General features: G+C 38.2%; 1 protein-coding gene across 1 annotated transcript in view; it reads right to left on the bottom strand.

Annotated features, from left to right (window-relative positions):
- LOC133616155 (uveal autoantigen with coiled-coil domains and ankyrin repeats protein-like) overlaps positions 1-15,628 on the bottom strand; it is a 101,230-nt gene that overhangs the window by 29,417 nt on the left and 56,185 nt on the right. The window contains exons 2-3 of the mRNA XM_061975285.1: positions 11,762-11,892; positions 2,818-2,906 (exon numbers count right to left, since the gene is read on the bottom strand). Coding sequence (XP_061831269.1) covers positions 2,818-2,906; positions 11,762-11,892 — 220 coding nt within the window. The remainder of the gene's footprint in view (positions 1-2,817; positions 2,907-11,761; positions 11,893-15,628) is intronic.

Here is a 15,628-nt window from a genome sequence, read left to right as displayed (position 1 = left end):
CAAAGTATAACTGCCCGTAGTAATGCATCAAAATATTCAATAAAGAAATACCAACTCTTTACTAATGTACAATAATAATTCAGCCTTTTTAAACTGTTACTGTTGCATTTGAAAATACATGTTAACTATTATGTATTATGTTATGTTTATTGTTTCTTATCATTTTGCTGAGGACATCGATCGTACCTGGAATATGAATGTTGTCATAGAAGATGTTTCGCCTTTTTATAGGAGCAGGATTTATCCTTTAAGATAGCGGTAACTGTAACCCCTAATAAAAAAAAAAGGGTGTGGGGTTCCACAAGGATCAATTTTAGGTCCCATTCTTTTTAATATTTACATGCTGCCTTCTGGGGATGTCATTGGGAGACACTGACGATACACAGGTGTAGATTGCTGTGTCTCCTGATGACATCAATATACTGATAGATACCCTTTTTTAACTGCATTTTAGATATCAAGTCATAGATGTGAGCGACTTTGGACAAAACAGATGTAAAAGTATATATACACAAACCTAATGTATATGAGTACCGGTATATCTGCAGTTTGATTGTGAATCACAACACAAACATCCCATTTGAAGAATGACTGTCGAGTCGGAATGTAAGAAGTGGTCAGTTTGTTAAAGATGGAGTTAGCAGTAAAAAGGATCTCCAGTAACTTGCCAAATGGGTCAGTCTGTCAAATTAAGTTCATCAATTAAGTTTCATAGATGTAATCTTGACATAATGTAGTATTAAAGTAGATTTAAATGTTTGGCTACATTTACATCTTTTTATTCAAGATTTTACTGAACATTTTAAACTCCTCTTACGTTTTAATTTTTTTATTCTGTTATTTTCTATTTATTTATTACAGCCATTATCCTCACTTTTTTGTAAACAAATATTTGTAATATATATTTCATTATTATTATTATTATTTTAATGTACATTTTTTAGTTATTCTTCAGTGTGGACACCTCAAAGGTGGTCCTCAATTCTTCCTCAACTCATTGCCATGCCATGTATTGTTATTGTTAATAGTGCCGACAGTGCGTTCATGCATGTGTCTGTGTTTTCTTTCTTCTTTTTACTGATGTAAACCACTTTGTGATGCAACATGCCTGCGCATGAACACTGTCATATAAATAAAGTTTGATTGAATGATTGAAAACAACGCTTTCACCCTTATGTGAAGAAGGACACTAAAACAATTTTTGATATGGGTTACAGTTACTGCTAACTCGCAGGACAAATACTATGAATCGGACACAATCACCTCAGACTTCAGCTGTCCTTGCTAACCTAGTATGGGAGCATGAACTGATGAAGCCAAGACAAGACCCAATACAAGGTAGAATTAAATCCACGCAAATGGCTAGGTCTTTCTTAAAAATTACTAATGAATGTGTGGCTAATTTATTACAGTAGTATGTGCCCTTAAAGGCCTACTGAAACCCACTACTACCGACCACGCAGTCTGATAGTTTATATATCAATGATGAAATCTTAACATTGCAACACATGCCAATACGGCCGGGTTAGCTTACTAAAGTGCAATTTTAAATTTTGCGCGAAATATCCTGCTAAAAACGTCTCGGTATGATGACGTCAGCGCGTGACGTCACGGATTGTGGAGGACATATTGGGACAGCATGGTGGCCAGCTATTAAGTCGTCTGTTTTCATAGCAAAACTCCACAGTATTCTGGACATCTGTGTTGGTGAATCTTTTGCAATTTGTTCAATGAACAATGGAGACAGCAAAGAAGAAAGCTGTAGGTGGGAAGCGGTGTATTACGGCCGACTGCAGCAACACAAACACAGCCGGTGTTTCATTGTTTACATTCCCGGAAGATGACAGTCAAGCTTTACCATTGGCCTGTGGAGAACTGGGACAACAGAGACTCTTACCAGGAGGACTTTGAGTTGGATGCGCAGACGCGGTACCGTGAGTACGCATGCAGCTGCGGCTTCCAAACATTTGATCGCTTGCCCGCACGTGCGTGCCACTATGTGCATGTCACGTACGTAACTTTGGGGACTTTGGGAAAATATATGTGCTGTATGAACTTTGGGGAGGTGAACGGTACTTTGGGCTGTGGGATTGAGTGTGTTGTGCAGGTGTTTGAGTAGTATTGGCGGGTTATATCGACAGGAGGGTGAAGGTGTTTGTTATGCGGTATTAATTTGTGGCATATTAAATATAAGCCTGGTTGTGTTGTGGCTAATAGAGTATATATATGTCTTGTGTTTATTTACTGTTTTAGTCATTCCCAGCTGAATATCAGGTCCCACCCGCCTCTCACAGCATCTTCCCTATCTGAATCGCTCCCACTGCCCTCAAGTCCTTCACTCTCACTTTCCTCATCCACGAATCTTTCATCCTCGCTCAAGTTAATGGGGAAATCGTCGCTTTCTCAGTCCGAATCGCTCTCGCTGCTGGTGGCCATGATTGTAAACAATGTGCAGAAGTAAGGAGCTGCACAACCTGTGACGTCACGCTACTCGTCTGCTACTTCCGGTACAGGCAAGGCTTTTTTATCAGCGACCAAAAGTTGCAAACTTTATCGTCGATGTTCTCTACTAAATCCTTTCAGCGAAAATATGTCAATATCGCGAAATGATCACGTATGACACATAGAATGGACCTGCTATCCCTGTTTAAATAAGAAAATCGCATTTCAGTAGGCCTTTAAGTTTAATACAGGGTTTATTTAATCTGCAAAAAAAAGTACAAACCCAATATGTCATTAAGGTGTCATCATGTTCATCAAGCAAAGCAAAAATCTTTGACAAGTGTAGCACATTGCAGTCACCATGCATGTACTAACCTGTGGCATCAGTTGCTGTGACATCAGGATTGTGTGATAGTATGAGATTGAGACAGTCCAGGTGTCCTCGTGTTGCAGCCAAATGGAACCTTTGACACACAGGAAGAAATAAGGAGTTTAAAATCATGGTAACGAAAAAAGCTACTTGAGCATGGTCACTTTATTAGTACAACACCATGTACAGTATAAACTGATGTATTTCACTAGGCATGTCAACTTTTTCGTTTTAGTCCAGAGAAATCCAGAAGCGATAAGGATAAAAAACTGATACATTTTTTGTAAATGATGTCTTTAATCACATCCTTGTGCAGTAGAAATTTGGGACCGTCTGCTGCCTACTTGTGTGTAACTGACCTCAGTCCTTAACATATCAAGTCACATTTATCCGTTTACATACTAACCCAAAGGTATCTGCCAAGGCGACAGCATGGCTGTCACCTCAACACCAATGTGGGTATTAAAAGCGGTGTTGATGGCCCTGAGAAGCTGGTTCTTCAGTGAGCACAGAAGGGGCCTGACCACCCAGGGGTAAACAGCCTACAGTAAAAAGTAGTACGTGGAAAAAGTCATGTGATGTAAATAGATGTGGTTTAAGACCACATTTTTAATTATCATCGCGTCATGCACAATTAGGGATGTAACAATAAACGGTAAAAATTATGACCACGGCAAAACTCGCGACTAATAGTATTACCATTTTAAATTACAATCTTTGAAAAACCCTGATTCATGACTGCACTTTGATAAACTCATGGACTGACTGGCTACAGCTAGCTAGCTTAAATGTGAACATGAAAACAAGTGATATTAACGTATTTCCCTATTAAAGTACCAGTAGAGTGGAAAAACAAGTTGACTATATATATGCTTAATTGTGTTTCATTGTATCCATTAAAGCATATCCAATTGTATTTACAATCCGCAAAGTATGTGAAAACACTGTTTAAAAATCCCAAAATGCCACCAATTCAGTCAGCTATTTTGAATATTGCGCTCCGAATATCTTCCGCTATTTCCGAAGATTGAAGTCACAGTAGTAACACTTCTGCACTCTGTGACCATGTTATCAGATCAGTCATACTAGAAGTTCGCCAAAAAATTGAAAGAGATGTGCTGTTTATCATTCAAAATCCTTGTGTAAGACATGAACACATATGTTTTTCTTTTTTTATACATTCTAAGTCATAAATGAATAAATAAATAAAAAGTTTGCTAACATTGGAGTCTACAGGGGCTCTCCATTTTACCCACAAAATCCTCTTAATAACCATCCAAAACCCGTAAACAATACTCTAGTTACATCTCGTGACCTGAATATTAACCAAATATTTATAATGTTGGCATTATAAGCGCTAACTCAGACAAACTATTTTTAGCATTGATAACCGAGAGCTAACTATAGTTTATGGTTAATTTCACCACACCTAGTGTGTGTGTGAGACTATCAGTGGTACTTTAACTTTAACTTTACTTCAATTTTATGCTGCACTGGACTCAAGGAGAGTTTTAAATGTAATTATAAAATTAAACTGAAGATGACAGTAATGCAACATATATGGATGCGAACTGCCTTAAAACTAGGAAGAAGAAGCTTATGCAGCACTGGCCAGCAGCATATTGAGCCGGTGTGCTGCTTCTGCTACCACTGCATCGTGTTCGGCTCATCAAAGTTATTCTAGATTATAAATTTTGACCGTCATTTGGATAATTGGAGGATTAAGCCATGAATCTAGAGGCTGTTCATCTGTGACATTCAGTTGATAACCAGAGGTGGAGACAAACACACACAAGCGAAGACAGTGTGACTGTCAGCAGCAACTTTTTTAACCCTTTGTCTGGATTAACATTAGTTCTTCATCTGAACAGGAAGATATGGACATCCTATCAGTCGTCATCGAAATAAGAGCAGACATTGTACAGTAAACTATAGTTGAATTATGTTAGTTTGTATTTATTGTTTGGCACTGAACAATACTGCTACATGATGCTTAGTGTTTCACTAAAGCTAGATCTGTTTAGCAGAGCTTCTAAAACTTGTAGCTCATCCTCCTTATATTCAGGATCAAAACTATGAGGTTCTGAACCATCATTTGCCCCAAAGTAGTCATTATTGGCTCCCACAAAGTCTGCATGATTTGCATTGTTGTTGGTCGGGAAGGGATCTGCGGTGCCTACGTCTAGGTCACGCGATCACGTGTCTGGCTAGCTTATTATCTCTCAAAATGGCTAGGGAATCTCTGTGAGATTGATACTATTTTGATCATATCTATTTACTCTGAAAGTTTGTAAGTCTTTCGATGTCATACATCACATGTATATGATAATAGCTTCAAAATAGAGGCAACATTTTTCCTCTCTACTGGTACTTTAAAAAAGGACATAGATCAATCTAAACTTATATGTACAAATTGCTATCTGAGCAACTAAGATATTCAATTGTGCACATTAAACCAAGCTCTCCAAGAAGAGAATGACCATTATATCATTTTATGATCGTTCGAGACGGAGGTGTTTTTACGGTGAGAGCGAGGACCGCTGAAAAGAGGACGCTACAATGCCTGCCAGAAATAATGAATAATAATAATATCAGATTTTGTTACACACTTTTCATTTTAATAAATCTTTAAGTGCTACAGTACAAACCAATATTTAAAACAATAAAAGCTTAACTACTAAAACAGATAAAATACTAAGACTAAAACACTGTTAGTGAAACAAACACAAATCGGACAAAATACTGGGTTTTCTAACAGTGTGTCAATTTGTTTTGGTTATTTTAGAAGAAAACCTAACTTTGTTAAAATATTACACTGTGTATAAGTACTTTTTGAGCACATTCAACAATATCGCGATAATAATGATAACCGTGATCATTTTGGTCACGATAACAGTAATATAACATTTTCATATCGTTACATCCCTATCCATATGTCATTTGGTTATTTTTTTAAATTGGCAGTCTATATACTGTATACAGTATAAAGACTTTATTTGTACTTGAACAATACATAAGTCTTGAGCTTAAATAATCAAAATATTCAACAGGGACTAAGAAATATGACAAAATGTACATAACCCTTGGGTTTTCTGTGAATAAGTTAGGTAACAAGGATATATACTGTACATCCTTAAGTAGAGTAAGATTTTTAATTGGAGTATGAGCGAGTCAAGTACCTTGACGCATACAGATATTTAAATTCATTTTATTAGGTTTTGACTGTTAGCTCCAAGTGGGAAAATTAACAATTATCACTAGGCCTGGGCCGATAACCAACTTTGCTCGATGATATATTGACCTACAAATTATTGCAGATAAACAATATTATTGTCAACAATATCCAAATAGTCCAAATTAACCATTGGCATAACGATACTGATATTGATGCAAGTATACTCTTTAAAATGCATTAAACTCTTAATTATCATACATTTTAACATAAACTTTTGGAATGTAAACTTAAATATCTAAATTAATGAAACCTAATAATAAAAATAAAATATACTCTGTTAGCAAAATGTTGCACTTTAATAAAATTCCCAACCAAAAAGCAATAAAATAGTTTCTGTCTCTGTTAAAGAGAAGGTGGTGGACCCTCAAAATGGCTAAATTAAGTTATTGTGACCAACATGATCACGGTTACCATTATTATCTTGGTATTGTTGTATGTGTTCAAAAATAACATAAACATACACTAAAATCTTTTCACCAAGTTGTAGTTTTTTCAGCAATTAAAATGAATAGCCACACAATATACTTGGCAGAGGAAACATATTGAAGTATTATTGTTGCAAAATTATTTGCGAACGTGTATCTTTATCTGTGCGTGTGTAATCCAATTCACATGTCTGTGTACTATTGTGTGTGTCTGTATGTCAATCTGTGTACGTGCAATAAGATCCCCGTGTGTGTACATACATACACTCGCATGTACAAACCCCGTTTCCATATGAGTTGGGAAATTGTGTTAGATGTAAATACAAACAGAATACAATGATTTGCAAATCCTTTTCAACCCATATTCAATTGAATACACTACAAAGACAAGATATTTGATGTTCAAACTCAGAAACTTTTTTTTTTTTTTGCAAATAATAACTAACTTAGAATTTCATGGCTGCAACACGTGCCAAAGTAGTTGGGAAAGGGCATGTTCACCACTGTGTTACATCACCTTTTCTTTTAACAACACTCAATAAACGATTGGGAACTGAGGAAACTAATTGTTGAAGCTCTGAAAGTGGAATTATTTCCCATTCTTGTTTTATGTAGAGCTTCAGTCGTTCAACAGACCGGGGTCTCTGCAGCCGTATTTTCTTCATAATGTGCCACACATTTTCGATGAGAGACAGGTCTGGACTGCAGGCGGGCCAGGAAAGTACCCGCACTCTTTTTTTACGAAGCCACGCTGTTGTAACACGTGCTGAATGTGGCTTGGCATTGTCTTGCATGAAAAAGACGGCGCTTAGATGGCAGCATATGTTGTTCCAAAACCTGTATGTACCTTTCAGCATTAATGGTGCCTTCACAGATGTGTAAGTTACCCATGCCTTGGGCACTCATGCACCCCCATACCATCACAGATGCTGGCTTTTGAACTTTGCGTCGATAACAGTCTGGATGGTTCGCTTCCCCTTTGGTCCGGATGACACAATGTCGAATATTTCCAAAAACAATTTGAAATGTTGACTCGTCAAACCACAGAACACTTTTCCACTTTGCATGAGTCCATTTTAGATGATCTTGGGCCCAGAGAAGCCGGCGGCGTTTCTGAATGCTGTTGATGAATGGCTTTCGCTTTGCATAAGAGAACTTGCACTTACAGATGTAGCGACAAACTGTATTTAGTGACAGTGGTTTTCTGAAGTGTTCCTGAGCCCATGTGGTGATATCCTTTAGAGATTGATGTCGGTTTTTGATACAGTGCTGTCTGAGGGATCGAAGGTCACGGTCATTCAATGTTGGTTTCCAGCCATGCCGCTTACGTGGAGTGATTTCTCCAGATTCTCTGAACCTTTTGATGACATTATGGACCGTAGATGTTGAAATCCCTAAATTTCTTGCAATTGCACTTTGAGAAACGTTGTTCTTAAACTGTTTGACTATTTGCTCACGCAGTTGTGGACAAAGGGGTGTACCTCGCACCATCCTTTCTTGTGAAAGACTGAGCATTTTTGGGAAGCTGTTTTTATACCCAATCATGGCACCCACCTATTCCCAATTAGCCTGCACACCTGTGGGATGTTCCAAATAAGTGTTTGATGAGCATTCCTCAACTTTATCAGTATTTATTGCCACCTTTCCCAACTTCTTTGTCACGTGTTGCTGGCATCAAATTCTAAAGTTAATGATTATTTGCAAAAAAAAATGTTTATCAGTTTGAACATCAAATATGTTGTCTTTGTAGCATATTCAACTGAATATGGGTTGAAAATGATTTGCAAATCATTGTATTCCGTTTATATTTACATCTAACACAATTTCCCAACTCATATGGAAACATACACAAATATAGTACATACATAAACACACACAAACAGAACATACATCCACACGTACTTTCACTGTACAAACATACATATATACATACTGAAAACACACAAGCACATATACATACATACATACACTCATACATATAAATAAGTTTCATCGAAGGGCAAACTGGGTCAAACACAGCAAGCACACTGATAAAGCTTAACCTATCTACACGATAACAATCTACAAGGTTAATATAGTTTGCTTCTCTCCCCCCATTTATCTGCCTTCTTTTGGAATTCAGGTTTTCGTTACATTTATGTATTGTTGCATTTGAAATAGTTGTATTGTTGACAATAGAGGAAGAGAGGAGAACATGTTAACTGCGGCACTAAGCAAGTTTGAATGTTAAGTAGCAACACAACAAAAGAATAAATGCTTTGTACACTTTAACAGAAGTCTAACTGGAACTGCGTTACAGCAGAGAGTAACCACCTAAGACGATGACATTAGCAAATAGATTAATACATCGGGAAATACAATAATATCCACAATGCCGCCAACACTTTCAGCCATACATATTAATGAGCAGATAAACGACACAGGTCTTTGAGCAGCAGGTTTATTGAAACTGGAGGCAAAGTGTCTGAACATTGTAGTTTTAGAAGTCAAAAACATTAAATGAAGGATACATGCTTACCAAGCAGAGACGTGTATTTAGTTTTTCCACTTTTTCCACGTCTACAGTTCTCACGTACGTAGTTTTTCATATATATTTGCTGTGGGCACTAACATCCAAAAACCTGATATGACGTAGTAGCCAAAGGAGGAACTCTTTATACATATTATTAATAATTCAATATACTACATTTATAACATATAATAATATTAATAATACTAATATTCAATATATTATAGGATATCTTGCACTTTAAGTCTATATTTCACTATAATTATTTACTTTGAGTGATAAAGTAAAACCACTAATTCCCTAGTAATCAATGTTTTTTTTTGTTATAATTTAATATAATAACTTTTGGAATTAAGTTAAAATCAAGTTGTGAACTCAACTGTGTAAAGCAGACCATATAAGAAATAATTGTACCAGCACCCCCCGTGACCCCAAAAGGGACAAGCGGTAGAATATGGATGGATGGATGTTTGACTAGTCGACTAATCGAAAAAATAATTGCCGAGTAGTTGAATATTAATCTATCAAAGTTCGTTTAGCCTAAAACCACAAATGCCTCAAAGGCCTTCACAAACCACAACGACATGCTTGGATCTAAACCGACTATTAGAATAATTGATAGTGGCAACCCTAGTTCTGAGACTACCTGCTAATGGTGAGAAGCTGTGAATAATTGAGACGACTACTCATGTAGAATCAAGCTTAACTACTGCAGTATCTCTGCAATTGCTGTTCGTCTCCAACTGCTTGATATGCAATTCAAGCGTTATCAATGTAGGGCAAATAACATGAAATGTTGCCTAAAATTAGCCTTAATATTAAAGTTGAAATCAGGAAAAAACTGTTTTTTCCTCAAACAAAAAAAAAAAGAAAGATCTGTGAATATAAATGCGGAATAGTGAAAATACGGGGATTTACTGTATAAAGGAGTCAGCTCAGGGCATTCAATCGATTGCAACTGGACTGTTTGCTTTGTCTTTGAAGACGTCGATTGCAACTGGACTGTTTGCTTTGTTTTTGAAGACGTTTCGCCTCATCAGAGTAGGCTTCATCAAAGTTCATGCTCATCGACTTAGATTGGAGGTCCCATCTAAGTTTATGAACCTGAACTGATGAAGCCTACTGAGGTATTGCCACAAGCCGCTAGACTAGATCTGACCAATCTAGTCTATGAACATGAACTGATGAAGCCTATTCGGATGAGAGGCGAAACGCGAAACGTCTTCTAAGACAAACCAAACAGTTCATTTGAGATCGATTGAATGCCCTAAGAAAATGACCTGGATGAGTAAGAACATCCATAGACAGGTATAAAGGAGCTTTTGCATAACAATTGTTATATGACTCAGCTACAACATGTGAGTGTGAGTGGGTTCCTGAAGCCCACCTGCCTCCTAAAACCTGTGAAGCAACGAGTAAACACAATTATTGTCCAACATCACATAGATCTGTGAAACTATTGTGTTGTTCTTAAAATAATAATGCTAATTATTAGTCACAATGGAAAAAATGTGTCATGAGTATGAGGTATGACAAGTGAGCATCTCAACTGCTGTCAAATTGATTTTAGCAGCTGACTTTCTCAGTTTGTTAACACATCAGGAACTTATTGAGCAGGTGTGGTGAATCAGCCAGATAATGCCATTGGCAGACACAAACTTTAAACTGTTTACTCAGCTGGAAGCCTTTGACAGTTCGAGATAAATTAACACAGTGATGATAATCCAACACGCAGAAAATTTAATTGATGGGTTAGCGGTTTGTAATTAGTGTCCCCCCTCGAGGTCTTCAATAACTAGAGGTCACCATTCAACATTCCTCTCCCAGCTTTTGCAGCAGCCAGAATACCATAGACACACGTTAGTCTGTGTGTGGCACAGTGGACTAAATGTAGACTTGCTGAGTTGCAATTGTGGTTAATTTTTGTTTTGGGCAGACCAAGCAACATCTTAAACTCTTTTCCTATATGAACATCCAGCATCTGAAGAATTGTGGCACATTACAAGAAGTTAGAGAAGAACGCCCTGCATATATTGTTTACTTTCTTTGAATATTGCCACAAAACATTTAATACATGACTGAAATACTTAGCATGTCACGATTACTTTTCAGAATACTGCAAGGCTTCAGAGAAAAATCTAACCATGCATAATGTATATTTAATATGATCATTTGGGATGTCAGCTCATCCCAATAATAGCCTCTATCTGAGCCACAATGTCTGGTTTGATGTTGTGCACACCACAGTGGTTCCGAGCTGAATTTTCAGGCAGTCATTTCCTGTGAGAACTATCCAAACAGCCCTTTGGCCAGTGTGGTCAAGCCTCGAGAGGCCACAAACATTTTTTAGACCAACTCCCACACTGACCTCCACAAGCAGATGGCTGATTTAAAGGGCCATATTGCATATATAAATCTCCGAACTAATATTCAACTGTGACACCCCTAAAATGTAAAGCAGCTGGAACGAGGTTCAAAGTTGAAATGTGACACACCTCCATAACTATGAACATTTTATTGGAATTTTTTGGAGGGTCAGGCAGGGAGATGGAGCCTTGAGGTCATAAAGGGAGGTATCAAACTATTTTTGAGTCAGCATGAGCTAACAGAAAAAGAATTCTGTATGAGAAAGGGACCTACAAACTACTACTCGGTGTATCAGTACGGACCGTTGAGCATGTTTTGTAAAGGGTCTATTTCTGTATGTCACAGCTCATCCACACACAGTAACTGGGCGTGAGCATGTTTGTGTATGCACATGTGGGTGTCCATTTACTTACGCAGATCGTCCCTCCACATCAGGTTTGGTAGGGACTATACCCTTCTTGCCAAGAACTGCAGCCACCTTGTCCACCTCCCCACGTTCCACTGCTTTCATCAGCCGATCATCATACTTGTTCCAGTCTGTGTTCTGACAAACACAACACGAAACAATCAGATTCATAATCGAAGATAATACTAATAACAATAAAAACATCTAAACTGTAAATTTGATCAGTGAATAGATTATGTTTTAGTATGTAAATTAGAAACAAAGCATGGTAACACACTATTCCTAAATCAGTAGGGAGCTTCGAAGCCAACAAGCAACTGACAGAAAACATTTTGTGCTACATTACCATGAAGCAATTATTGAGTTACAGGCAAATCCATATTCAGCCTAGCTCAGCGTTCATTGAAACACAAGTTAAAAAGATTAAATTTACTAAATGAGTACATACAAAGTGCATGGAGGTGCATTTCAGCCAGCGCCTCATCTTGGGTGAGTGGAGCTGGTCCTTGCACCGTGCTACCGAGAAGCTCGCCAGCGTTCCGGTTATAAAACAAAACAAACAAAGAGGGGGTAAAGTATACAAAGCTCCTCAGTGCACTCAACCAGTGAGCGCAGAAAAAAAAAGGATAGCAATGAGGTCCTCTTAAAAAAGGCTTATCCTCTGGAGTGTTCTGACATTGGAGGAATATTGAAGCTTACAGGCTCAACCTGTAGGTTCAGCACTGCACAGCAGTTGGCTCTTCAAGGGAGAATAAGGAGGAAGGAATGGAGGTGGAGAAGCAGTAGGGCCAGCCCCTGCCAGCCTTGGGACCTGCCCTGGCCGGCAACTGCAACTCCTCCTCAGGGGGTAAAAGTCAGCTCAGCCTGGCTACTTCTCAACCCCACCAAATGTCTTCTGCTACTCTAAATCCTTAAGCAAGTTCCCTTACTCAGTCTTCTTTATGGTATCTCTGATATCTGATGTCTTCCCCCTCTTCCCTGGACTGGTTTCAGTCTGCCTGCAGACACTGAAAGCGAGCTGCGTACTAAAGAGCCTCTCTCTTTCCCGGCTTCTTGTCCTCCGCCAGTGGTCTCATGCGTCTTAGCCCCCACCAAATGGCAAGGTCAGTCGAGCTCAATGGGGTAGATATGTGGGCTCTCCAGTTTAAAATATCACCCCCCTCCCTGGTAAATAGCAGTGGTGCAGACAGCCTGCAGACTGGCTACCTCTTTTTTTGACCTGCAAACCTTCCTGTAGTGACGGATTGGAAGACAGGAGCTAAGAATACATTCTGAACATTACTATACGGTGAGTAATGGCTGTAGATTCTCCACTCCCAGCGTGAAAGAAGGCCATCCAAAAGACATTGCTTACATTACCACCCTTGTGCCCCCTGCTTGTCTCCAACTGAAAATATTAATGTCAGAGGGAGATTAAGGTTTGCACATTTGAAGTGGTCTTGGCATTGACACCCACAGCATATCAGCGGGCCCAAGGCTGCTGTTGACTCATCTATCTAGAAAGAATGATGCTGATGCAAAGCCCCATGATCCTAAATGCACAGTAGCAAGGTTAAAAGTCAGCCTTTTTACAACCAGCTGTCTTGAGTCTGCAGCTCAGCCGCATACGAACACCAACATGGTCGGAAAGTTCAGACTTCAGAGTTCACTGATTAGGTGAAAAGTTACGCCTGAAATAAGAGTGAAAGCAAGGTTTGGCGAGAAGGGGAGTATCAAACTTGACAACATTTCTAGGTCAGGGAGGACTGCTGTTACTAGCCCCTGCAGGAGTGGTGTAAACAGAGCAGCACTGATACCCACAAACATATCCAAACCTCCTCCACATGACATGTCATATGAAGGAGTGGGTGTCAATTTACGAAAGCTGCTCAGTCTAGCATGGAGACAAAGGTGCCAAAACGGCATGTACAACATGTCACCGAAATATCTCACATGGGCTTGTGTGGATTTGTTAGTCAGTCTGTTTATGTACTAGTTAATAATAAGGAAACTTGCAAGCAAAAAACAACCACTCATGTTGTCACAATACTGACACAATATACCATTAATACTACGCCACATGCACATATATTAGACAAATCACATTAAGTTTAATTCTTCTTTTAATCAAATAAATTCCCTATCAATCCAAAATGATATTCAACTCAATCGTTTAAGATAAGGTGTTCACAGTTATGGTTAGTTAAAACCAACTGTGGTAAAGTTGCTATGCTGATGTAGTTTCTTAATTGAACGCAATCGTCTGAGCCCCGGTGCACACAACTGGATCGAGAATGTTTGGAGACAGACGGACCGCCGTTAACACAGAGTAATTACAACAGCAAAAGGCATACTTTCTTTCTCATACAGGGTCTGTACACTTTTTCATCAACGATTTTCCATGACTTCTCCAAAACACTTTACACAATTTCCATGGCCAAAAGCAACTGGACTTAATTGTACCACCGAAAACTGATTATCGCAACACCAATACTGCAATATTATGTACATACCAGTGTTCTTGTAGTACTCATTGGGCTAATTCTGGGAGTAGGTACAAAGTATGTAACAATAATAAGGATAACCGCGGTAAAACCCCTGACGGTTAGTATTATACAATATATATAATACAAAAAACATGATTGATAACAGCACTTTCATAAATTCTCGGACTGACTGGCAACAGCTTGTTAGCCTAAACGCGAACATAAAAACAAGAGACACTAAAGGTGCTGTTTGCAACTTCCTCACAGTAACATTTTTCTAAGCAAAATATATAACAAGAACACCACTGGCTAGCTTATATTACCATTAGTGGTTTAACAGAATACATTTGTTTGGCAATTGTCTAAATTGTTCGCAAATAAAAAGTTTATCTAATAAAAAATTTTGCCGGACCGAATAAAATGATTGTGGTTTACGGCGGTCACTCACCCGGTCATCCGTACACATATACAAAAGCCGTCCAAGAGAAGCAACAAACAAAGTTCCCGGAACCTGGGAAACGATACTGGTACCGTACGGATACTAGTTTTTGGTAATATTAATTTCTCTATTAATAATACATATTTTTTAATTTGACGTTTAACAATGAGCTAAAAATAACTGTGCTGAGTAGTTGTTAAATCTTCATTTTTTTAAATTAATGTTTTACTTCTGAGTCTCATTTATAGTATTTATTATAAAATAGGCTCTGCAATTTTAAGAAGTTAAATCACAGCACATATTTAAATGTTTTTTCTAAAAACTCTCTTGGGAGGTAAAAGGGTCTCAGGGACAGACATAGTAGTTCTATATCGGCCGTGCATACAGTCTGTATCAGCTGACATTCACATACAAACCACGCCCCCTCTACTGTTCGGATGAAAAGGAAATGACTTCAACACCATGAGAGAGTGCGCTAAATATCTTTATGGAGCCATGTTTCTATGAATACCATCACGTTTGATTCCCCGTACTCGAAAAAAACTTTGCTCTTCCATTTTATTTTTTAGCGATCTGACATCTGTGTGTAGCAGGCAACGACAGTGTTCCCTCTTCGTTCGGATTTTTTCACATTCTCTACAATGCATTGCCGATATCCATATTGAACAGCGGAAGTTAGTGAAACGCTAATCATCGCTGATAATTTATCCAGTAATCTTCATATTGCCAATGTCAACTGCCACAATTGAGGTGGGAGAGATATTCTTAGCTTGTATCACATTCCTAAGCGTATTTCTGGACAAATGGAAGAAGCTGAAAAAAGGAGTTTGCGGCAAAAGCAAGCATGAATTACAACAATCAACCGAGATGTGGCGTGCTGACGACGTTGTTTGTTCGGATCATTTCAGGTAAAACATTTACTAAATAAAAAAATAACCTAAAATAAATAACAGCCCCGCTTTGGATTAAC

This window comes from Nerophis lumbriciformis, linkage group LG15, assembly GCF_033978685.3.
Source record: "Nerophis lumbriciformis linkage group LG15, RoL_Nlum_v2.1, whole genome shotgun sequence".
NCBI lineage: Eukaryota > Metazoa > Chordata > Actinopteri > Syngnathiformes > Syngnathidae > Nerophis > Nerophis lumbriciformis.
This window is presented reverse-complemented; position numbering and strand designations above follow the sequence as displayed.